Source organism: Aptenodytes patagonicus, chromosome Z (assembly GCF_965638725.1).
Source record: "Aptenodytes patagonicus chromosome Z, bAptPat1.pri.cur, whole genome shotgun sequence".
NCBI lineage: Eukaryota > Metazoa > Chordata > Aves > Sphenisciformes > Spheniscidae > Aptenodytes > Aptenodytes patagonicus.
Window position 1 is genome coordinate 29,664,295 of NC_134982.1, and position 26,578 is coordinate 29,690,872.

Consider the following 26,578-nt stretch of genomic DNA (forward strand, 5'->3'; position numbering starts at 1 on the left):
TAGAATGGAGCAGATGTTAAAGCCCAACAAATTTGCTAACCCAATGTATGAAAAGGTTCAGAGACAAAAAGGAAACAGTGTTTAATACTCAAATCTTACTAACTAGCTTTCATTAAGTTCACTGTATCTGTTCCCAGGCAAGGATACATCTACCCCTTTTGTGCAAAGCTTAGCACAAGAACTCTGACCTCAGCCTTGTCCTTAGGCACTACTGGTATTTGAGGGTGGGGTATAATAATGATGATGATGATGATAATAATAATAACAACAACAATAATAATAATAAAAAAATTTGCCTGTTTCAAGTGTTAAGCATACAATCACATGCAGATCTAACTCTGATTTATGAAGAAACCTTCTTGGCAGTCTGCTGTGTACACTCCTGCCCCACACAAACCGATATGTAAAAGCTTTATTTGATGAGCTTCCTGCACAAGAGGTGCACCCATTCCCATTCCATTAATGGCGTGTCCATTAATGGAGCCATTAGGTTGGGGTTTTTTTTTTAAATATCAGCAGACAAGCATGACAAGGGAATCTTATCTCCCAGGATCTTCCTTCAAGAGAAAGAGAATATCCCTTGAAATAATCATAACTCAAATGTTTTGGTAATCCTGAACTAAATATAAACACCATCAGTAATCCAATGATAGGACAGTTTTCCATTGCAATCAGTATTGACCTTATTCATATGCATATTAAAAAAAGCCAGATTTCTGGTCAATGAAACATCATATATTGAAAATAAACAAGTGTCACAAACAATTTATTTTGCTACAAGATATTATTTAGTTTGGTGATTCATATACTCTGAAAACAAACTGGACAAGAGAAATACAAATTAACTTTTTTCATGCTGTTACAACTTGGAGTAATTTGTGACTACTCCAGAAGAAGCTGCATCTACTTCAATTTCAAAGAGAAAGAAATACATTAAGAGCTATAAATGGAGTCATGCATTCATTGATAAAGGCATTCAAATAGTTTCCCATGAAAAGCAGTGTCATGGATAGCGCTTTTTGCTTAAGCTTTGGCTTACCTGCAGGCAGCTTCTTGTACTCTCTTGTTGCTATCCAGGATACGCTTTAGCAACTCAGTCATTAATGGCTTCAAGTATGTGTCTGGGGGTTGACTAACTACCCAGTGTGCATAGCGACTAAGAGTCCAGCATGTAATGGAGCGCACAAGAGCCTTTTTGTCGGAGAGGCACTGAATGAGGTGAGGGATCAGCTCTGGAAGATATGGAATCATACCCTGCATGCAGCCTAGAAGGAAAAATACAGCTCTTGCAGTACCAGCATTAACAAAAGGTTCTATTGTTTTCTATTTCCTAGAAGGGACATATTTTCATTCTCTATTACATAGGAATACATTTTAACAATATTCAAAGCAAGTCTACCTAATTTATGTTCAGTCCCAAAAAGAAACCTTACATCAACAATAATTAAAATCCCCAATTAAATTTACATTCATTTCAACTACATTTCTACTTCAGTGCTTCCCCAATCTCCAGAAATTCTGCTTTATTAAATGGAGTATGGCAAGTACATGTATGTTTATACATACATGAGTTTTTAACACGAGTTTATAAAGCTTGGAGGTCCTACGTCAGTCTACTCAGAGTAACCAAGACAACAAGTAGAGAAAGACTCGGTCGTGACAATGAATCATCACATCATTAAAAAGGATTCCTTAAGAAACTTAAATTTCTTCTTGTTTTCTCCTAGTATCATACAAATACTGACCAGCAATAAAAACTACACGTTTCAAGTCAGCAAGGGCAGTAATAACAGAAGTACTAACTTTCACCTTGCTTGACTTGAAATCAAAACCAACACAAAAGTTTTCTAGTAACAAAGAAAAAAGTATGTTCACTAGGCACTGTGGGAAGAAAAAGATAATCCAGGCATGGACCCAAATGTATTCCTTCAGCTTGCAAAAGGGACAGAGATGCTGGAAAAGCAGGCAAAAAGCCAAGCAAGCCTGTGAGTAAGTACAAAGGAATGGAAGTTATCATATTTAAGTTGGAGAACCATCCACAAAAAGCAGCTCAGGGCACTTAAGTCACACGAATGGTCTTCTCCATTTCTGAAAACACTTAAATGAAATGTAAGGCTCAAATTTATTAAATATTCCTCTTCTATGAAATCAAGGTAGTATCTCACGAGAGACCAATAAGTATATGCTGCAGAGTTAAGAAAGGGAGAAATAACAGAAATTATCTAAGTTATTTAGCCTCCCAAACATGCATAGATTTGAAAATGAAAAATTAAATAACTGCAGTCACCAATTAGTAGATGTAGAGATTAATCACCAAAACCAAACCAGCTAAGGACAGACACTTGTTTGCATAACTAAATTCACCTGGAAGGAATCACAGAGCTGCTTTAGAACCAATCAAGAATTCAGCAACCTGATATGCACTGTTGCCTTACCTTCAGCAATTGCTCCAAGAACAAGGATACCAGATTCTTTAACTACCCATTCGGGATGGAAGAGCAATTCCTTCAAAAGGGGCAAGATGTGTGGCAGAAGTTCATCACGAAATACATTGGCTAGGACATCTAGAGCAGCAGCAGAACATTTCCCTGAGGGGAATTAACAATGTTAATCCCTGCTTATTATACAAGTAGTTGTAGTTAGGCAATATAATCCTCATTCTAACTTTGAGCTGCCAGTGGAGTCTCAGGGCATTACGAGGAAAGATACTTCCATTTCATTACAATACACAGTGATCCACCGTGCTCTGGTGCAAAGCCACAGCTCTTACAAAGCCAGTTTTACAGCACTTAAATAGCCACTAAAAGGACTTACACACTGGGGATATTAAAACACTCACTGACAGGAACCACACCATTGTATTGCAGCATTATATACACTACATGATTTCAGGATGGCATAACACTAAGGAAGAGGGGGAAGGTCTGTGACACGCATAAAACATACTGGAGGAACTAAGGAGAAAGGAGAAATGGCCTAAAAATATTAGCATTTGATTCAAAAGAAAATGCTTAAACATGATGCATGTCTCAGCAAAAAAAGGCAAAATCATCCAACTCTAGAGAGTGAAAGGAATTTGCTGGCCTCTGAGCTTTTATACCTTACTCCTATTCTGTGATGCACCAATATAAAGAGGAACACCTCAAAATATGTTTGAAAGTTTTAATCCCATATTTTTAGCAAACAAAAGCTCATAAAAGAAAAATCAGAACAACTGCAAAACATGATTCAGCAGTCCTTACTCTGTTTTTCTGCTGTGGTGTTGTCATGTCTAGAAAAAATAATGCTAAGGTGGTTTTATAAAGAATGCTCATATTACAGAATTTATACTGCACTTTTTGCTTATTATGATCTCAGTTCCTTCTTAATCTGTCATAAAGGATCCAACTGGTCTCATTAGTAATCAATGCTGCTAACTGTCAGGCTGCGCTGATGCTTCCTCTCTGTTCAAATTGGAAGTCAAATATAGAACACTGAATAAGAAATAGGGCACACAATTCTGATTTTCAGATAATCCAAATTCTCTCAAGTCCAGATGACATTATGTCAATACAGATTTCTTAACTGTTCTGCTCTTTCTCTTTCAGGCCACCATTCCTGGACAACTTTAGCTTCCTCACCATCTTAATCAAAACTGTGATGACCCTCTGTCATTTCAGCTACTTTTTTCAGAAAATATGTATTTCATTCCGCAATCTCTGCACACAGCAGTGACAAGAACAGCATTATGGATCTAAAACTGTATTTTCTTTAAAAAAGAGGCTTTACGGAAACAAGCATATTTGCACTCATATCTTCTTCTAAAATAATAATAATAATAATTTATAAAATTCAGATATGTCTCAAATTTTTTTGACCATAAGCTTCAAGGTACATTCACCTGTTGTGAAAACTCAGGCCTTAGAAGAAAAAAAAAAATTATGTGGCTATGTCTAAATCTCAAAACATTATTCCACAATGAGGCTGCTTGCAGAGTATATTTAAGTCAGACTTGTCAGAATTTCACTAGCTATTTTCTATCACTGAGCTTAAAAATCACTTTGTGGAGTTTTCTTTCCTTACCACATGGCCTATTTGGCCTAAAGGTCCTATGACCCATACACAGGCCATCAGAACTGCAGTTTCCTCACAGCTATGTCCTCTCTTCATAACTGAGGTACTATATTCTGGTCAGAAGCAAATTCCTCAGATAGAAAAGAACCAAAGGTAATGGCCATCAGTAATAGCATGTTCACACGGAAAAAGAAAAAAAAAAAACCCAAAATGAAACACACAAACCAATTTTAGAGGTGTCATGGTTTAACCTGGCAGGCAGCTAAACACCACACAGCCGTTCACTCACTCCTCCCCCCGCAGTGGGATGGGGGAGAGAATCAGGGAAAAAAAAGTAAAATTAATGGGTTGAGATAAAGACAGTTTAATAGGACAGAAAAGGAAGGGAAAATAATGATAATGATAAAAGAATACACAAAATAAGTGATGCACAATGCAATTGCTCACCACCTGCCAACTGATGCTCAGCCAGTTCCCGAGCAGCGGCTACCGCCCCCCGGCCAACTCCCCCCAGTTTATATACTGAGCACGATGTCACGTGGTATGGAATATCCCTTCGGCCAGTTTGGGTCAGCTGTCCTGGCTGTGCCCCCTCCCAGCTTCTCACTGGCAGAGCAGGAGAAGCTGAAAAGTCCTTGACTAGTGTAAGCACTACTTAGCAACAACTAAAACATCGGTGTGTTATCAACATTATTCTCGTACTAAATCCAAACCATGGCACTGTACCAGCTACTGGGAAGAAAATTAACTCTATCCCAGCTGAAACCAGAGGGAAGACTGAAGTAAAAAAAAGCATTATTAAGCTTCCTCCAGCTATCAATGTGTAAGAGCTTTTTTTTTTTTCAAACTGAAGTTAAACAGGTGATACATGATTTTTATTATCTTGTAAAATTCTAAGTCCAAAAGTTCTCTTGAATTGCACCCAGTAAACATTTGTAGCTCGATCTGCCACATTTGAAATAAGAAATTAACTTGGCTAGCTTTTGCCAATACAGTTACCTAGTCAAAGTGTCATCTGAAAGACTCCCCCTCCACCCCATCCACCAATTATGTCAGCAGATAGTTCTTTTTGTATTCAAAAGCAAAGACTCGGTATTCCTATACATAAAGTCCTCTTTTTACTGTGGTTCTTGTATTATGTAAGTAGCTCTATTTTAAAACAGGTTACACATTACTTTGACATACTTAAATTCCAGTCAGAAATAGTATCATCATCATCAAGTTCATCATCATCATCGTCATCATCTTCAATACCATCTTCTTCATGTTGCTGAGCCACTGTCCGTGAACGATGAAAACGAGGTCTTATGTCCTGTTCACTATCTGGAATAGCTTCGTCTTCTTCAACATCCCCCTGTCATCAAAATGTTTTATCAGATAAACTAGTCCAACTATATTGCTCAAGGAAGTTAAGAATGTAGTTTTAGTTCAAGATTTTACAAGCATATAAAAGATTCACATCCCACTTGTGCTGTCCAGCTAACTAAAAATGCCATTGTTCCTGCATTCTGCTGCCACATTTACCAGAAAAATGACAGGAACATAGAAGCAAGAGAGGTAAGCTCCCACACAAAGTATCCTTCTTGTTAAGAAATTACTCGATGGGAATGAAATAGAAAGAAGAAGTGATAGAGAAATTCTGGTACACAGACATATTCTAAAATGTAGTGATGGAAAAAGCCATGTATTCAATTTAGAAGGCATTAGAACTAATTCTGAACATTTTTTTTAGGCTGCATTGTTGCAGTAGTGCATGTGTAATAATATTCCAGCTCTGCCTAAGTTGGGTGGGAGGGGACAGGGACAAAGCAGGAAAGCCCACTGATTATTTTCCAACAAACATGGCAGCAGTCGCATTTAGTATTTGGAACAGGACACCTTGCCCAGAAAGCTAATTCTCCAGTGAACAGATGGTAGACCAGATCTGCCCATTCTGATCTGAATCATTCTGATTTACAGGTCAGAAGCTAACCAGGTATTCTTACAGAGTAAAAGAAATTGATGCTCACCTTCAACAGAATAATATCGATCTCTGAATATTTCATACCATTTACCAGCACAGGTATCAGCCTACAAAGAAATATTGATACACGTCAAAATAACACATAAAAAAGCAAGCCAGTTTTCAGCTACCTGGGCCATAATTTTGGTTGTAAACCTCACCCCCCGCAACCCAAAATAAAAAAACCCCTTACTCTGATAACAAAAGCTAGTACCTAAACCAAGCTCCATTTCATAAGGTTCATCAATACTTTGTAATCTAAAAAAGTGTTAATTTCAAATTACAAACTTTTAACTAGAGGGTAGCCAGATGGCACAACTGAGTTTTAAACTTTAAAAAACAGATATTCTTCCATATGATGAATTTATTCTGAAGCACCTTTCGGAAATTAAGCCTAAAGGTTTTCAGCAAGAATTCAAACTCCCACAATATGCATGATAAACAAGTACCAAAAGTTGGCTCTCATCAATAGTAGTTGTCACTTTATTTGTTTGTGGCTGAAGACTCTACCTCACCACTCTTAAAGATAGAAGCCTAACTACATTAAGCCCTCCTATCCTTTTGTTATTACTTCAATAAGATGTCTCCAACATTGCACAGATCTTGACTAATCTGTATTAGGATTTCACTTTGTCATTAAACTGGTTATGGGACTCCAACTGTACAGATGTATAGCTAAAAAAAGTACTAAGGGAAAAAAAATCAAATATTTCACATAAAAACACATTCTCCACAAAAAAAAAAAAAAAAAAAATCCATAAAAGTGTGTATTATAAGTCAAATCAAGCTACTAATGAAATCACTGTGGACTGACCCAGCACCAGTGACAGACTCAATCTCTCTATATTCTGCAGCTGAGGAGTATTGTTTTTGAAGGTACCAGGCCAGCAATAACATTCACGCATTGCAATGGCACATCACCTTCTGAACTTTCAATGAAGGAATAGTAAGTATTCACATTAACACCAATTCATTGGCATTTCTGCAGCATACGTCATGAAGTATGCAGGAGCTATATATTTTATAAGAAAGTCCACAGGAGCAAAATGGAACAAGATGTTGATACCACATGAACAGGTTTTTGGAAGATCTTGTCCTACTTTTAATTCAATATTAAAAAAAAAATTAAGATTATCATCAAGTATTGACAAACTTACATAGCTCCCTAGTCAAATAGGACTCACCAACAAATAAGTTGCTTTCAACAAATATGTCATTGAAAGATCATGAAAGAAATGTAATGTTACTCTTATTTACTTGTTTTTCTAGAAATGTAAAAACTTTTTAAAAAAAATTAAAAAAATTGAGCATGATGCTGTTGCAGTGTCCATGTCAGCCAAAAGAGGTTTAATACTAGTTGTTATTAACTAGTACTTAAAAATTACTCTTATTCTCAGTCTAAACAGTTCTTAGCCAGCAGTTAATAACTACTGTTATTCTCAGTATAAACATGAAGTGTGTTGGGAAGGGGGTGGGTAGACTCAAGAATTGTGCTATCATTCTTTTACCTTTTACAGGAGTGGGAATTAAGTAAAACCATTTTAAAACTTAAAAATTATTTCTCATAACATTGGTTCTCCTGTTTTTAACTCCTATTCCTCCACTGCTACAGTAGGTGTTTTAATCTCAATTCTCTCCTTTCTGATTGCTTATGAAAACTGAAATTTTGCTGATTTTTTTTAATTGCTTCAAAGCTATACTGCTTATTTTTGCTGAGAAGAACGCATCTCTTCTGTCTGTGACTCTGTTCTTCCAGTCAAGATCTTGAGATAACTGCCCTAGTAATTTCAAAAACCTTCCACACATGTATAAAAACAAAGAGTATCCATTTACTGGGAACACTGAAGAATTCATTTCCTGTTGCAAAAGACTTCAGATTAGTCTGGAAAAAAGTTACAAGCACTGTTGCAGAAATGCAGATGTTTAAGTCTCAAACACGGACAGTCATTCCTATTCAATCAAAGATCTACATTTTGAGGCACAGGATAACTTTTTGAAACTTACAAAAAATAGTTTTTGAAACTTAAACTACTATCAGGCTGCAGAAATATGAAGGAACACATTTTACATGCTTTCTTCAAGTTAAAATAGCAATTGATATAAAATTGATTCCTAAATCCAAATGATGTCATGCCATTTTGTTATGCTCTTTAGAAAACGGGGAACCCTTTGCATGACTATGCACATAGAAGCATTGCACGGAGATGCCTACATCAGCAGTAGTCAAGACAACATGTTCTTGGTACACCAGATATTACAGGTAATGCCATGTGGAGATTTTGAGCTTAAGTGCATGTTAGTACATCTTTGCATTCATCTGAAGCTTAAGAGCCTGTTAAGCTTGAGGTAAAGCACCACAGTGACATGGTTTAGGTTGCTTCTGGAGCTCGTTGGGTCTAAAACCCTCAGAAGTCTTTTCAATGAACTCTGTGCTACAGCCATTTTTACTATGCACATGAACTAGCTACAGGAAAATTCTAAGCATACTGCAAGCTAGATACAGTCTCTGTAAGAGTAACCAGGAAGAAGTCAACTGATTTAAAGATGACTATTTCAAAATAAATAGGAGTTGTAATTCTTAATACTTACTTAGTAAGATGACGACATAATACATCTTTACAAATTGGCTGTTCAGCCAAGGTCAGCCAAAACTCACAAGCCTCCAAAGCCACATTTTCATCTTGGTCCTGGGTCCTCTGAAGCATGTACTACACAATATAAAAATAAATTTCTTGTATAAGATAGAAGTTTTAAGTGTCCAGAAGAAGCTACCAACATTGTAAAGTGTGTTCGCAAAACCAGACTATGCTACCATAGCAATTTTGTTTCTTTGGGGTGCGGGGAAGAAACAGACATAAGAGACTACTTAAGGCTATAGTGAGAATAAGCTAAGAAAATTCTTTCTTAATGCTAGATGATTCAGATTCTAAATTTCTTCATTGCTTAAGTGAGAACATTATTACCAAGAAACTGCAGAGACCCAAGATAATAAACAGCAGTTCCCTGTGAATAGATTTTTATTTTTAGTTTTTTACTCCTCCTTTGCACTTCTGAATAAAAAGGTACAACTATACCCTTAAGAAGATGGAAATACTTTGTATTTCCAGTACCATAAAAAAGCTTCCCTTCCAAATCTTGATTACCTGACAGGATGTAGGTAAGTAGAACCCGTAACAGGGGGGGGGGGGGGGGGGGGGGGGGGGAAAGTCTCACATTTTTCTAGCATGAATGCTAATTCAGAGATTCAGTATCAAATCTTTAAGCTTGCTATTAATATTTAATCCTCCTTCAACCAAAAATAATCAATACCTGCATAAACAAAAAGCCTAAGTAGACTACTGCTACATCAGTTTCTTACACACAACTGCCAAAACAATTTAGGAAAGAGTCTTGCAACTTCCAAAATAGTAATTTCTGCATTCTTCCATGTCAGCCCTTATTTCTGGAACAACTGGTTCTTCCATTCATTTTAGAAAACCTCATGGAAGTCCATGCAGCTACCTTTCCTCACACATGGATTTAGAGCAAAAGAAATCCTTCTTCAGTTGCTTCAGAATACCATTTTATTCTCAAAATTAAATAGAATGGGGGGACCTTTATTACCCTTATGTGTTTCAGGGATGCAAGACTTGCCACGAACACACCCCTTCCTACAAAATTGCACTAAATAACAAGCTTTTCCTAAAGGTTCACTATTGTGATTAAGAACCCACAGTAACAGAAATACTGCTCTATTCTGAGCTGTCAACAGATTGCAGCTTGGAAAAGTTGAAAAATATCCTACTCATTGTAAGCAAGGCTTCCTTAATGCACCTTAAGTTAAAGAGATTTGGCATTTTTCCCCAGAGGGCTTGAAAATCCACTATTTTGTTGTGGATTTCTTATTTGTCAGGAAGACAAAAACAGAATGACAAAAAGTAATCTGTTTGAAGATGCCCCTCACACTGTCATTTCCTCTTTAAGTATCTATTATAAGTATTATACTATATGCTTCATGAAGTTAGATAGCAGTAGATCGAAAAGGCTACTTACACTCAGTGGCGTAAGATAGCCATACACATAGCTTGGAAATCATAGCAAGAACAGTGATCCTAGTAATAGAGCAAAATGTGGGAAGGGCATTTGAAGGCTTTTTTTTTTTTAATATTATCATGCCAAATTGTAATAAGTACTTTTAATGATAAGCTATGAAGTTCTACTGACTTTAGTTGCTTCATTGCAATAAACTACAAAATAGCATAGGAAGATTATTCAGTACAGTTTTGTGTACTCTGTAACATAAACAATGTTGTGCTAGTCTTGTTAAGTCAAACCAGCAAGAAAAGAACAGTGGGATACACAAAGTGTTAAGAAGAACGCATCCTTTGAGCAGTAACAGACATGTCTTTATCTGAAGAAAGCAACAGGATGCAGAAGTCAGTATATATTTTTATATCTATATGTATTTCTACTGAGAAAGATCTTACGAGCCATGTGTTTGGATAAATATGCTCTGTGAGCATAAAAGTGCAATCTAATAATTGAAATGTTAGGTTGGTCTGCTCCTAACATATCCTGTTACCAAGTTCTCAGACAAAAAAAAGAAAAAACATGTGCTTCTGCTCACCTGGAAGTGCATGCTCAAAAAACCCAATGAAATCCAAACTCAGCCATTCCTGTATGCTCCAGGTATTTGGCAAGAAAGTTAATACTAAACCTGTCTGCTTCAAAAGCATGATGCCTGCCAAGGCCTTCTTAGAATTACTACTGGATCATTAACATTCTTAACTACTTTAAAAGTGATTCTCCATAAGCATAAAGAACATCATGTAGATACAACTTTCTCTCTTTTAAGACTTTCTTTACTTAGAGCAGCCATCAGCAGCAGCATTCAGCTTGGAGGCATTAAAGCCCCAAAGGTGCAAAACCTGACTCATTTGAATGCCGAACAATAGTCAGTTCTGGGATATTACATTTGCACATACCAGGATGTACACAGAACTGGGGAAATCAGTAACAGTAGACAGTAGTCCCAAAACTGAAAAAGACCTAACAGTCTAAACTTTATGTTACAGAACAGAAAATCACTACTACTGTCTTTTGTAGAGAGGAAGCCTAGTAATAGTTTTCCCAAAAGCAAAATACCAGATACCATGAGAATATAATCTTGGGTCTTTTTCTGGTTGGTGACACCATTTCTACCTACAAAGTCCAGAAGTTCCTTACTGATCTTAGGAGGGTGAAGAGCCAGAGAAGTTACCACTTCTTGACAATATAATCTCCAAAGCTTTATTCTCTCTCAAAAACCAAAAAATCTCTCAACCAAACAAACAAAAAACCCCACCACCAAGTACCAACATGTTATATGAGAACATGTCTGCCAAGACTGGTGTCAAGGCTGTGTCGACAGCTGGCTGAATATGAGCCAGCAGTGTGCCCAGGTGGCCAAGAAGGCCAATGGCATCCTGGCCTGTATCAGAACTAGTGTGGCCAGCAGGAGTAGGGAAGTGATCGTGCCCCTGTACTCAGCACTGGTGAGGCCGCACCTCGAATACTGTGTTCAGTTTTGGGCCCCTCACTACAAGAAGGACGTTGAGGTGCTGGAGCATGTCCAGAGAAGGGCAACGAGGCTGGTCAGGGGTCTGGAGCACAAGTCTTATGAGGAGCGGCTGAGGGAACTGGGGTTGTTTAGCCTGGAGAAAAGGAGGCTGAGGGGAGACCTCATCGCTCTCTACAACTACCTGAAAGGAGGTAGATGAGGCACTTAGGGACATGGTTTAGTGGGCATGGTGGTGTTGGGTCGATGGTTGGACTCGATGATCTTAGAGGTCTTTTCCAACCTCAATGATTCTATGATTCTAAGGAATTCCAGACAACATATAGGAAGACTAGACAGCAGGCCAAGGCTGTCAAAGGTCACCTCAGGTTTATGCATCTCTAATGCCTGCGTCCAGGAGCAGAAAAACTTAACACCTTCTTTTTTTTGTCTGGACGTAGTCCTCATGGAATTTGACACTGGCTTATGACCCACTTGTCCACATGAAATCTGCATGAGAAACATTCTGATCTTAGCTATATTTCCAGTCCGGTAAGTAGCATATGTAAACGCTACCTAGAAACTGCCAGTATTTCCCAGAAATGTGGAAATTACAGCTCAAACAGTTGAGTAGACAAAAAACCAGAGCTGATTGGTCCTCTAGTAGACAAGTCTGCACTCATCTAGAATGGTAAAGGAACTATCAAGTGACATTAACCTCTACAACTGAATGCAATGGGAGGCAATGTTGTTAGTAGCTCAAAGAGCATCTCAGCTATATAAAATAACATGCCTTATCCTTGTTATGGTCAACACATCCGAAAAAAGTGACAGCTTCAATGTGTAAACTGTAGTAGTAATAGCACTAGCACTAGATTTTTAACATGATTTTCTCACTTGGGGTCAAGCAATGCCTGGCTGCTCCATAGTATACCTGATCCCAGCCATTTCAGGATCAATCAACTTAACGAAGAATAAACAACCGCCACATGCATTGCCTGTCAAACACAATGTCAAGTTGGAAATTAGCTAAGAAGAAAGTTTTGCAATCTCAGTCTTGAAGGGAAATAAAGAGTAGGCAAGTGCAAGAGTAACATATCTGTTCTGATGAATACTTTTTATCTGTTATTACTCCTGCAACCCCAAACAGGTTTCAGCACACAATCTGGGAAATGAGACTCACCTCAACTATACTAATCATATGAGGAAGCAGGCGATCCATTCGAACTTCCAGCAACATTACCAGAGCACGGCAAACATTTTTGCGTACTTCAGGCTCCTCATCACCAGCCAGTGCAAAAAGATTCTGTTGGAAAGTAATACCAGTTGAAAAGCGTCAGTTCATCTAGTTCAACTGGTACTTAAATTGACATTACTGGCAAACTAAAGTATGCAAATATGTACTTCTGTACTCTCCCACCCCACACCTCAGAATACCATTTTATTTCTTAAAGACATACGGTTCAGCAAATGAACTCTTCACTCTCAATGCGTATTGTACACCTAACTAAAACACTGCGTAATATTAGCACTGGCACAAGAACAGTATTTCCTGGATTTTTTTTTCCTCCTAAACATAAATGAAGTTCTGAAGCCAGAAAACTCCATCAGTACATAACAGCAGCAAATCAAATACTCTAGATAACCCAAAATACCACCCTTCTAATCCATGTTCAGCAGCAGTATTCAGACAGACCCAGACAGACTCAGTGACATGATGAACCCTGTACTGCACTTTCTGTCACAGGTAAGTGACAGACTGCTGCCATTAGTTTTAAACCTTTATGCAACAAGAGTTTCCTCTACTTATGAAGAGGAAGCATCTTTCAAAATACTGTTTTTTGGGCTTGGAGAGTGCTTAGACTAATCAACTCTGAGCACAAGCATACAGAATGAACTTCAATCCATGAGGACTGAAGCTAAGAACAGGCAACCAGAAATGGGGAGTTTGGGTGCAGAGGTAGTTGTAAAACATAATTCAAAACTCTTGATAAATCAGATGTGTAATTTGACTTAATCACCCAAACAAGAACGCACACTCACCTCAATAAAAGAATCTATGTGCAACATAAGAGCTTGAGTTCTGCTGATGATAAATTGATTGACGCATGCAACAGCGTGAGACCTACAGATGGAACAGTTAAAATATACATTTTTTCATGAGTTAAAAACATTTTCTAAACGGTACATAGGCATCAAAAACATAAGGAAGAAAATTACATTGTCCAAACATCTTCTAGAACAAATCTGCAGATCTATAGTACTACCAAGGAAAATTACTAAACCACATTTTAAGTACCACCTTATACTCTGATATATCTAATAAATATTTAAAAATAAAGTATTCAGTAAATAAAAACCAGAGCAGGATGACTACATCTGGCATATTTGTTCTGAACAGTATGTAAGGATGTTCTTTTTGGGTATATTATGATTATTGATCTTCTCAGATATTAACAATTCCATACAAGTCAACACAGTGAAATTTTAGCATGCCCTTCTTCATTGTTAAGTATCCAACTGCCTTTGCAATATTTTTAGTATTTAGTGAGACCAGTATGTGTCAACAATACAGTTGTAGCTTAGAACAAACACGTACTTGTAGTAGGATACATACTAAAACACTTGTGGTAGAACCCTACTAAAAAAATGAGGCATTGGTTCTTGTATTCCATTTCATGCAAAGCCATTACTTACAGGTCTTTTTCATTCTCGGAGATACAAAAGTTAAATTCCGTAAGTAAAGGCACAAGGCAAAACTACCTGTAAAAGCCTTTGAAGATCCATTCAAGTATTTTTACTAATCTAACTCCAAACTTCTATTCTGTTCAGACATTTCTTGGAAGACTGTTTCATAAAACGTTGTTCAAAAGTTGTCTCTTGACACATTTAAATACAAAGTATTTTACTGACACTACTATAACAGTTTTCATACTTCAACACTATGTACTGAAACCAGGCTGTGGGTCAGCAGGTGGCCTGCTTTAAACTTGAAACTGGTTTAACAGTCTCAAAGCCAAAAACATCGCAGCATAGGAAAAAAGTGAAAAGACTGTATAACATGTTAAGGAAAAAAGCATGTTTTTCTCCATCTCTCCCAGCTCCAAAGAAGTATTAAGCTTAGCTTTCCACAAAGGAAAGTTCATGCTTTGTTATATATTTTTCTTAGTGTGCACCTATTTTAGGTGAGTTTCTAAATCTTATTTGAATCCTATCACGATATATTCCAAGTTACACTCTTCCTCTTGGTCGTCACCATCTACTACTGTTGGCAATAAAGAATTGCCACCTCCAAATTGTATCATCTTCAATATAATTTTCAAATAGGAGTTAAAAAACATGTATCACAGAGAATCACAGAATGGTTGAGGTTGGAGGGGACCTCTAGAGGTCATCTGGTCCAACCCCTCTGCTCAAGCAGGGCCACCTACAGCCAGTTGCCCTGGACCGTGTCCAGACAGCTTTTGAATACCTCCAAGGCTGGAGACTCCATCACCTCTGTGGACAACCTGTGCCAGTGCTTGGTCACTCTCACAGTGAAAAAGTGCCTCCTGATGTTCAGAGTGAACCTCCTGTGTTTCAGTTTGTGCCCATTGCCTCTGGTCCTGTCACTGGGCATCACTGGCAAGAGCCTGGCTCCATCCTCTTTACACCCTCCCTTCAGGTATTTACATACATTGATGAGCTCCCAGTCCCAGCTCTCTCAGCCTTTCCTCATGGGAGACATGCTCCAGTCCCTTCATCATCTTCATGGCCCTTTGCTGGACTCTCTCCAGTATGAACATGTCTCTCTTGCACTGGACAGCCCAGAACTGGACACAGTACTCCAGGTGTGGCCTCACCTGGAAGATGAGGGGAAGGATCACCTCCCTTAACCAGCTGGCAACAGTCCAGCCCAGGATACCATTAGCTGCCTTTGTGGCAGGGGCACACTGTTGGCTCATGTCAGGGTAAAAGCTACACTTCTTTGTAATAAATATTAGCAATAGCAATATAGTTCTGGATTTTTTCTTTTATCCTATACTTCTGTTAATTTGGAGAGCTTAATACAGTTTTACAGTGAAAAGATGATGAACCCATTTAATTTGATTCAGCTGAAAGATAAATAGCTTTCTAAGTTTTGGTGCAGTTAAAGCAGAAAAAATTTTCTGCAAGAACTCAGAAACTATTGTCAGCAAAAGAATTTTGACTCTCCCATTGCTGAAGTCATTACAAAATGAATGCAGAATTGTTCTTTCTAATCAGAATATTAAGTTCTAACCACAGCATTGAATTTTTCATAATAATACGCAAAAACTTAAAAGAAACAGCTTGATTTTCAAAACCAGAGGCTGATTGTGTATTTGGAAGATGTATAAAGAGGTGAGATTGTTGTATTAACAAAGCAGATAAACATGGAAATTACTGATGCATGGAATCTCTGTGGACCTCTGCAGGAGCATTTAAAAAAACTAAGCATGTTTTAAACAGATCTACAAAATAGCAACCTTGCTGCTCATGTAAAGAAAATTTTAACAGGTAACTGTACTACAACACCTAAATATACCTTATTTTTGGACTGCTGTGCTTGAAGAACTGCAAGAATTTAGGTATCATGATATTGAGTGGTCGGTCCAATACATCGCTATCTAAAATTTCAGCAGAATCTTCACATATCTTCTGAAGAGCGCCAAATGCACCCTGTTTAAAAAAAAAAAAGTCTCTTCTTTCACATTCTGAAGAAAGCAAAATTTCAGGTTTTGTACGGAACAGCACAACACAGTAAATGTAGCTAGTTAACACAGTAAATGCAGCTAACTAAACATGGAGTTAAACTGAAACATCCTTAAAGGCTTTTTATTTAAGCACTTTATACTGGCATCTGTAAGCTCTCAAGCTGGGTGAGTCAGTGGATAAGTGGTAATTTTAATTTTAGCATTCAATGCTCATCTATTCAATCATATTTTTAAAACTGCTTAAAAGCTAGTTCTTATTTGAGAAATAAATGTCCAGGTGCAGAAGTATCCAATTTAATTACATATATAATTGTATTCCCCTTTCGTGGTTTGTTATGGGGCAAAACAGAATTCTGGATACGATGGTCGATTTGAGTTTCATTTTCAAATGTTTTTTTCTTTTTCTTGAGAATGCAGCACTAAAACACTGCATAACAGCATGGCATCTTGGACCATTATCCTATCTCTGAGGATTATTTTATACAAAATGCTTCATACACTTTCATGGAGACAGTATCAAGTAACTAAAATTGTGTGATCACAGATTTTAATTTTTTTAACTCGCACAAGGCTTTTTTCCTCCTCGTGGTTTAAAACAATTCACTTGCTGTTTACTTATTTTCCTTCACACATACTGAACAAAACAGTTCATTTCACCCTGATACAGCAATGACAGATTGCTTTTCCAGATTAAGTTACAAGAGGAATGAACACTACTTTTAAGTAAGAGAAAATTCAGGGTCAGCTTTATGATGCTGATGCCTAAAAGATTAGGCATCACAGAGTGGTAACTTCAGGACACTACTCAACTGAGATGCTACGACTACCCATCTGCAGTCTTATTCTGCTTTTATGCAAAGAAAACAAATTTGTTTGAATGAACAGTAAGAACATGGAATGCAGGTAGAAGAAAAAGTATCAAATTCGAACCACTGTTCTCTGAGAAGAATATATGTGAACGTATACGCACACTCACACACAATACTATACATATACATAGTGTCTATGAAGATAGATAAAAATAATCAAATTCAGATTATAATCTTCTATTTTCTATAAGTCTCTTTACCTCACAGGTATTGTAATCTTCAGAATCCAACAGGCTGCAAAGCTTTGGTAAGAGTTCAGGCCAATTCTGTAATTCCCCTTTTGAGGCAATCGTTGTTATCAGAATGCCTAAAGGAATCAAAGGGATAAGGGAAATGAGATCTCACATATCTTCACATGTTTCATACCAATTTTTCTCATTTTTCTCCTCTCAAAGATCTAAGGAGTTAAGAAATTTCTTGTTTTGTTAAGAAGTGGCAAGCAGAAAAAGAGGAATGGTATTTGAAGGGCTTTGAAATGCAAAGGTGGGTTGTTCCTTCCTGCAATCATGAAGGGCTCAGATGTGAGAAATCAAGCACAAAGTAATTCCAGTTAATGAAATAATCATACCCAAACACTGCAGGGCAGCTTTGGCTCTAAATTTACTAATCACTGTACAAATCTTGACCTCCAGTAAATATAGAGTATCCACCTCAACTCATGTCTTCTTTATTATGATAAAAAAGCATAAATGTGGGAAGCTGTCATTCGATACACTTACAACCCAGTGGTAAGTTATGTGTTCACAACTTTACTGTGTTTACACAAAACATTAAGGACACATTCTAAGACTGAGATACCTACTAAGAGCTTACACACTACGGCAGGTCATCCATTGATCAGCTGTAGGGTTTGGCTGATTGAGAACCAGTGAACAGATAGGTCAGCCCAAAGAGTCACTAATTCTGTTTCCACCACATACAGAAATCCCAGAAAAAACTAATTAGGTGACAGGAAGAGGGAAGGCTGCTTATAAACTAGGACTGACTTTGTATGAGTCCATTTTGCCTCAAGACAAAATGAAACAGGTAGCACAATCCATTATGCTACTGACAGTTACTTCTAATGAGTATGAACACAGAAGAACTCGATACTACTACAACTAGTAATCTCCCAAGTGACAAGTGATGAAAAAACTTTCCTAAGCTTTTTCATTGAGCGAACCACAATATATCATTTTTCTTTGGAATAAAATGTTAAAATTATTGCTAAATACACAAGAACACAGAGCAACATTACAGAGCAAAGGACATTCTGGACAAGACACAGAGTAACTAAAAGATATTTTGCATCATGTTTCCTTTGATGCAATAAGGCTAGAGAACCCACGAAGACAAAGGGCAAAAATGAAGACAGAGGTAAAACACAACTTTACAGCTCCAGAAGTAGTTTGTATCCAGTTCTTTTCATAACTGCAACTGAATAGAAAAGATTCCCACAAGCCTACAAAGATCCATGGAGTCTTAAAGACTGCATTTCTCTTGAATATTATGGTCCTGCAAAGAATATCAGATGCATTAATAGAAAATACTTATTATAATGTTGCTGGACTTAATGATCCAATTCTTTTAAATTAAACTGAACTTCACAGAAAGAACAAAATAAATGAATTTTCTTGCCTCCTAGACAAAGGACTTAAATTACAAAATTGTCTCCCTAACTTAGATCTGGCACAGGTTTGTTCGTAGACTTAACATGGGTTCAGAAACAAACGTAAGAATGAAATTCCTGTATCTCCTCTGGACTAACATGTGACAGAAATTATATCATAAGTCTCAAAGGTGTAGGTAGTTTTGGAAAAGAATTGATTGAAGACCTTTTCAAGATCCTAGAAGTGGTTTCAGAGGATGACAAATGGTCTGGTTATACTTGCAATATATGCAAGCTTTCACAGCTGAAAGAAAGACTATTTGAAAACTACTTTAAGCATTCCTCCAAAAGGCTTATCGCAGATAGCAACAGGATAACCTAGGAGGAAATACTTCCAGATGCATAGGCAAGAAGTGACCTGAGGCCACTGCCCCTTGCAACAGAGATGTATGCAGTTCAGACCATACATGTCATTACGAACTTTCTGTACAGGTCTGCGGAGAAGCCATTTAATGCTGTGCTAGTGTTTTTGAAATGATAAAGAGACACTTTGGTGGGGACAAAAAAATAAAAGAATAACATCAGACTATCAAGAACTTAGAAAGGCAACAGCTATAGCATTTGAAGATTTGCAAAAGGTTTTAAAAACAATGAGGAAACACCCACATAAAATTAAGTTTTAGGCACTTATTTTCACGTTAAAAGGAATCTTCATGGGCTTCATCTCCTTTCAAATGTGAATTTTTTTCCCACTCACCTGCCACTTTATTTGGCCAGCAGGGAACAGAAGACACCAGAGATTAGCCTTTGTGGCCTTCTCTGTAACACTTCAGACACAGAAACATGGACATCAGAAGAATAATCAAAGTAAAGAAATAATGAATTTAGTAGCTTGCAGCTTTTTGACAGGTTTGGGCTAGAGCTGACAGTTAAAACAGGCCTCTCCTTCTGACCAACATACTAAGCTGCAAGGTTAGAAATCGGAAACTGAAAGTCTTTATAAAGATGGTCTTTGATTTGTAATGAACTTCAAAACAGTATTACAGTTACAGAATCTGTTGATCTTTCACTTGACAAATGTGAAATCTAATGAATATAGCAGCTGGGCTAACTGAGCAGTAAGTATACAAGAGAACAAACTCCAGAGGGATGTCAGAAGTTGTTAAAAACATAAGTGTTAATTGTCACGACAGCATCTTTAATGTCTCTGTTTCAATTACATGCAACCCCAGTTTACAGCATCAATTCTACAAGAAAAAAATTGAACATAAAGAAAAAGCAGCGATGCTTCAGTATTTTCATGATAGTAACAGGACAGGGGGAAGGTTGGAGTTTTTGGGATGGTGTTTTGCCTCTGTAGCTCCTAAAGTTTATTTCTGAACTCCTCAATTCTAAAAAGCTGAACTTCATAGCAAAATTACTCCTCACAGGGCAATCATTAGCTTTCACTTTCCTTCTGCAGTGAAGCTCCCCAGTCCTGCCACTATTCTTAAAACACTCAAACTATTTCTCCTCCTTGCTTTTAAGCAGCAGCTACACTAAGGTCCTGCCCAGACTAGAATCCCCAGAAAGTTTTAAGAACAGTCACAGACACTTCCTAAATAGACGCATTTATTTCCTGGTAAGTTTGTGGGTCCCTAACACATGCAGCCGCCTTTTTTGAACTTGAATCCCTATTTCAACATTAGCACATGGGGTTTTAAAACCTGTACCACACAGCACAGAGAAGTTCCACACTGTTACTCATTTGGGGATTAAAATAGGGAAAAGGTAAGTAAGGATACAACAACATGTAGCTACCATTTGGTCTCAAGTCACAGTTCTAAAATCAACTCTATTGCCATGCTCATTCTCCTCAGTGAGGTGACTTCAGAAGATGGGATTAATCAGCTTGCCTCCATCTTGGCCAAAAGGTATCAGCTTTTGTCTGGTTAGCACCAGATGCTAGAGACCACAAAGGAGAGTGAATGCTGAATTAAATCTTCTCTGATGCTATTTTGATGTACTTGCTCATCTTCCTCTCAGAATTCCAGAGATCTTATTTGCAGTTGGCTCATTAAATTGATAGTGCTTGAAATGCAAAAACCCATATGCATCTCAAAGAGCAGCTCTAACCAGCACATGCCAACTCGTATGCTAACAAGACAGCCTAGGTAGGTAGCAATATATTTACACCTAGATAGTACCAAGAAACCAGTGGGTACCAGACCAACCTCACTATTAAGACAGAAGGCTACAAGGATCCAACATTTAATTACTTCAAATCGGAGGGTGCAAAACATGCGCTAAATAGCAACTCTTACATAAGCATACAGTTCATCCATTGCTACTCCTCTTCAGAGTTCATACATGCTCAAATAATCCCTGCAAGGATCACTTAAAGCTGAACGGTAATTGAGCTACTAATCCACAAACATTTTGTACTAGGAGAAATCAAAGAATAACTGCTTGAAAACAAACAAATCCCCCACCCCGAAAAAAACCACCCCACAAACCATCACCACCAAACGACCCTAAGACAGCAATCCAAATGGAGCTGGAATATATGCTTTAGTCAGCTCCATTGTACTCCACTGACAACTCCTATGAACAAACAAGCAAGCATGACTCTTCTACAACCTGAAATCACAGAAGTACCCGCCAGTCAAAGACTTGTTTCTACTGTCATTAAGAAAATGGGACAGTAATAAAATTTATAGTAAAGCAGCTTCACAAGTGATGAGACAGCAGGAAAAACCTAAGGGATGAGCATTTTTCTCTAGCCCATGGTCCATAACCCAGATGTCTGGAGAAGGTATCCTATAGAAAAAGCAAAGGATTCTAAAGGAGCAGTAACTGGTAGATCATTTCGTAACAGGAATCAGCTGATACAAGCCGAATTTCTTTCTGAACTGACACCCTCACCTATTTTCTCTACTGTACTCAAATACATATTTATTTTACTTTTTTCTATTTTTTTGAGTGGACAAGGAAAATTACTACAATGACTGTAGTAACTGGAGGAAATCATATTCTCCAAGAGCAGACAGAAGAGCAACTTTACCTAGAAACATGCAAATATGCAAATATGCATATTTTATGGAAGAGGTGTACTAAAACAAAGTATCTACAAAATCAGAAATCCATGTAACAAAAAAACTTCCCACTGGAACTAGGTATCTTTAAGGTCCCTTCCAACCCAAACCATTCTATGATTCTATGATTCTATGACATTCACTTTATCTACTGTTTTCTGACATAAGGTATTTAAAAACAGAAACTCATTATGTGAATGTGTTATGCATGGTATGATGATTCCCTGAAGGGTTGTGCATGTGTGTGCATATGGGGGGCGGGGCACAGGAAATCAGCTAACAGAGGTGTTTCATTGATGCAAGTGGAGTACTGAAATAGTTCTGAAGTCAGACCTTTACCTTGTTCCTGTTTTTAGGTATAGAAATTGGCAGCAAGCTCAATTTTAGTAGATTCAAATAAACTTATGTTCAGTTACCTTTCAAGAGATATGAACTGAGTTGCTAAATCATTTCTAAGAGAACAAGAAGCAAAAGTAAGTGTGACTTTCATATCTTCACACTAAAGACAAATATCAGCCTTAAAACATGGTGAAGTTGTGACAATTATCAGAAGCAAACAGTTTTAGGAGTTTAATAACTTTTTATGTGACTAGTGCAGCTCTCACCAATATCAGTAACATTTTCAGTATGCAGAAGACGGTAATAAGAGGAAACTTACCTACAGTAGCTCTAATTAAGGGGGAGGAATCACCAATGTTGTTCAGACATTCACTTTTAATGAAGTCAGTTACCCCATTGGGAAAGTTGTGAAAATGTGCTTTTACATTATTCTTCAAGATGAGACCACTCAAGGAACGTGTTGGTTCATCTGCAACAGAAAATAATTACATTCAACCTTCAATAAGCTCATAGGAATAAGGCAGATTTCCAGAACAATGCAACAAGACCAAAACTTAGAGAGATATTAATCTTCATTTCCTTATCTCCTTCCAACTGCACCCATCAATTCACGTAGCAAAGCTTTTCAGATTCAGAGCTCGCTATTTCCATTTATTCAAAATTAGAGTATCAGTATTAAAAATTCTATGTTTTAAGAGAAAGTTTTGTATAGAGATATAGGCAAAGGAATAGATCTGAAGTCACAGGATATAGCAGACTCCTGAAAGATATTGGTCAGCCAAAGACACTCAGACATTCTGCTTATACTGACTGGCTTGCTGCAACACCGATACTGTAAGAAATCAATGACAAACCTGCTTTCACCATAGTAAGATATAGAAATGATGTAGGGACTATCAGTAAATCCTCCACCCTCTACTCCCACAGAAATACAGTGTTCAATTTTTCTACAAAATAAGGTATTGTAATCCCTTCAGATACCACCTGTTCTATTGACCTATTAAATTAATAATTAGAGGGAGAAGGAAAAAAAAAGTCTTTAAACAATGTTAACAGGTAGGTATTACATAGTGTGAACCATAAGAAAAAAGTGACAGGAATTGACCTGAACTGAGTAAGAATTTAAGTTTAGGCAATGGTTTGAGTTCTCTTCACTGAGCTCCTTTTGCCTGCAAATTTCTCTAAATTATTGGGACAAGAGGAGGAATGGAAAAAGAACAGCCTAGATTTTTCAATTATACTGGAGCAGACTCATGTTTGGTTCTTCAGCCAAGGGCAAAAGTAACTTAGTATTACTTCTGAAATATGCTGGAAGTAAGATCTGGATGTTCTACATAAGAAGGATTAGCTTATAGTATAAGGAAATTTAAATTTACAGTTTACAGCAACCCTAATCAGCACAGGAAGCGAATTTTAATTAGGATTTTAGCCACTTGCTTGAATTTTTTTGTATGAAGCCCTGATTTGGGCAAGAAATAAGGATGTTCAAAGTTCCTTTGCGCCAAGAATTAGTTTACACATGGATCTATTCCAGGCCTTCAAAACTATTAACATCCCAACAGAAATAAGGATAAGCAAAATAACAGATACAACTTTTAAATATAAAGTATTTTCAAACTAAAGTTACTGCATCACAACACCAAGACTCTCAATACACCCGCAATGTCTGACTATCGGACATTAAAGACACTGTCTATTGTGACCTGTGCTAGTTAGAACAGAAACAGCACTTTTCAGAAGAGGGGGTTTTGTTTGGCTGATCAGAAATTAAAATTCATTTTAATCAACTGATTTTGAGTGCCAAAACCAGACTGCCGTACTTTTCAATCTTGTTTTTATGTTCATATTTCAGTTCTCCTAAAGAAGCATTATTTTTCATGCTCCATAACTACAAATGTATTGATTTACAAACAAACATATCCTTTACACAGAATTCAGTAACTTTATAAACTAGGAAGCCATCCTATGCATACATATTTGAAACAATTCTGTAACTTTACCTACACCATAGGTTTTAAATACCCACCAACTTCTAAACAATATAAAAATATATTTTAGGTTTGCCTGAAATACTCCTTAAATTAAAAGTAAAATCTCCGCATCAACTCTTACACCAATATAGCATGTCAAACTCCAATTGCTTTACATGACTGTAATCCATTGATAGGTACACACATCTTCAAGAAATCCAGTCCTCCATGTATGATTATTAAGATTTAAAGTTGTGCGTGGTGAGAACGGAAGCCAAAGGAGTCTGCCTTTAATTTCCACATGATCTAAAACCCTTGCAAGCCACAATAAACCATCATCGTCAGCAGCCACAGTTAGACACAGAATACAATATTCATTCTGTATCAGGCAGCAGTATCTTCTTGGGGTGAAAGAAGTCTGAGTACCAACCGAGTCTGATTAGAATATGGTAAGTTAGCCACTATTAGTATAAACTCTAGCATGAAAATATTAAACAGTGCATTAAGGAAAAACATTAATCCTTTAGAATGCCTGGCTACAATTACAAAAGGGACAAGGCAACAGCTTCAGTTTAACCAAGCAGAGATAGATACTATTAAGTTCCTTGTGTTAGAAATAGGCAGATTAGCCAGCTGGTTTAGATAAAAATCAAGGTCATATTAAGGTGAAAACTCAGCACCATTTTTTTCTTCATGAACTATCCTATGGTATGCAGCAGCATGAAACATCTTAAATCCATTCCTTTAGCCAAGATAACAGAAAGACTACTTCATAGTAAGTGTTTATCCCACAGACCTGCAACAAAGATTCCAAGGGATTCACAGTGAAAGTTGCATCTCTGACAAATTAAAAAGAATTCATGAAGCAAGAAAAAGAAGATTAACAACAAAAAGCAAAACCAATTATCACTATACTGAGAGGTGACAAGCAGAAATCACAAAGATGGACTTAGTGCTAAACAAACACCAATCACTTGAGCTAGAGAAGCAGCACAGAATCTGATACTCAGGCATTTAAAAAAAACCCAAACAACCAAACCACAGCATAGCCAAAATCTTAATTTGAGAAAAAAATTTCTGATATGACTGCACAAGGATATTTATGGAACCCAGGGTGTTCAGAAACTTAACAGCTACACTGTCAGAAGACAGTAACGTAGGTCTGGATGGACTTCTTGCTGTAACACCAAGATTACAGGCAGATTGCCTAAGAGCTGAGTAAGACACTCTTTAGTCTTCACAGATTCTGTGATAAGTTCTGTCAGCCATATGCTTCAGCCACCAAGAAAGATCACAGTCCTGCCTCCTTTTATCTCAGTCAACCTGGAACTATAGAGTTGACAAGAACATACAGTACAAGAAAAAGAAGGAAAGCGAAGCAGACCTCTGGCATTTGATATCACCTTTGGTGCCAAATCAGTTCATCAGTGGAAGATTCCCCTCACATTGCCTCACTTTATAATAAAACCATACCACATAATCATCATTTGGTTCTCAGTAAATTTTCAATTCTGTTGCAAGACTCTAATACTAGTTCCAGGTTTTAATGGTTTACAGACAGAGCAAATGGACACATACCCACATTACACAGATATCAATTATTTTAGGGCTACTGCAGTGCTTTTAAGAACTAGAGTGTGTCCTCAAACAGCCATATGTCCTCTAACAAGGGTTTGTATGACATATTGTATGCATAGGGTGCATATGTGAAAGCAATGAGGTTTTTGTAGCTCACCTGCAAGTCCTGGTGAGCATTTGTTTCACTGTGAGTTTTCGTCCTCTCTTCCTTAGAACACAACTTCCTAGATTGCTGAAAGAACTGAGTGACTGAGATGAGGGTAGCGTTTATCCATTCACAGACTGTGATATAATGATTATGAGCATGGCTATATTTTTCCCTATTACTCTTGTGATGTTCACAACCCTAAATGTTAGGGTGAGACTTTTTCTAAAGCAAAACTGCCCTGTCTGTCAATTTCAGTCTCAAAGCTGTTAAGCCTTTTTCAGAAATAAGCTGTCATTCTGTGTGTTTTAACTAGTGATACGGATTTAATATGTACAAATACAAAATGTGATAAAAATCATGACTAGTGTCACTGTTGCACATGAAGATTTCTGATCCATTAATGAGAGATTGGTTGTCTCTTAAATAAAAAAACAAGGATCCCACCAGAGCAGTGTTATATGGGAAACAGAAGACGAATAATTTCTTCTGTCCTGATGTATAAGAATACAGTACAGAGACACCTTCATGAGCTTCCTAGCAGAAAAAGATCCTACTTTTTTTTGATGCTGGACTTTTAAGTAACCTTAAGTATAACACTTTTGGCTTAAATTGGTATGGTTTACTGTTATGTCAGAAGCAGGACTGAGGATGTTTCAAAACATTCAGTGCATCTGAATACATAAATGACCTTGAAATGTAGTGGCTAGTTTCAAATTAATCAGTGCTC

At 37.3% G+C, this 26,578-nt stretch overlaps 1 protein-coding gene across 2 annotated transcripts in view; it reads right to left on the reverse strand.

Moving 5' to 3' along the window:
- Positions 1–26,578, reverse strand: part of TNPO1 (transportin 1) — an 86,250-nt gene that overhangs the window by 21,660 nt on the left and 38,012 nt on the right. For both annotated transcript variants that reach the window (XM_076363113.1, XM_076363114.1), the window contains exons 5-14: positions 22,475–22,624; positions 17,355–17,461; positions 16,117–16,250; positions 13,614–13,695; positions 12,754–12,876; positions 8,645–8,763; positions 6,063–6,123; positions 5,239–5,407; positions 2,436–2,588; positions 1,040–1,265 (exon numbers count right to left, since the gene is read on the reverse strand). In XM_076363113.1, coding sequence (XP_076219228.1) covers positions 1,040–1,265; positions 2,436–2,588; positions 5,239–5,407; positions 6,063–6,123; positions 8,645–8,763; positions 12,754–12,876; positions 13,614–13,695; positions 16,117–16,250; positions 17,355–17,461; positions 22,475–22,624 — 1,324 coding nt within the window. The remainder of the gene's footprint in view (positions 1–1,039; positions 1,266–2,435; positions 2,589–5,238; positions 5,408–6,062; positions 6,124–8,644; positions 8,764–12,753; positions 12,877–13,613; positions 13,696–16,116; positions 16,251–17,354; positions 17,462–22,474; positions 22,625–26,578) is intronic.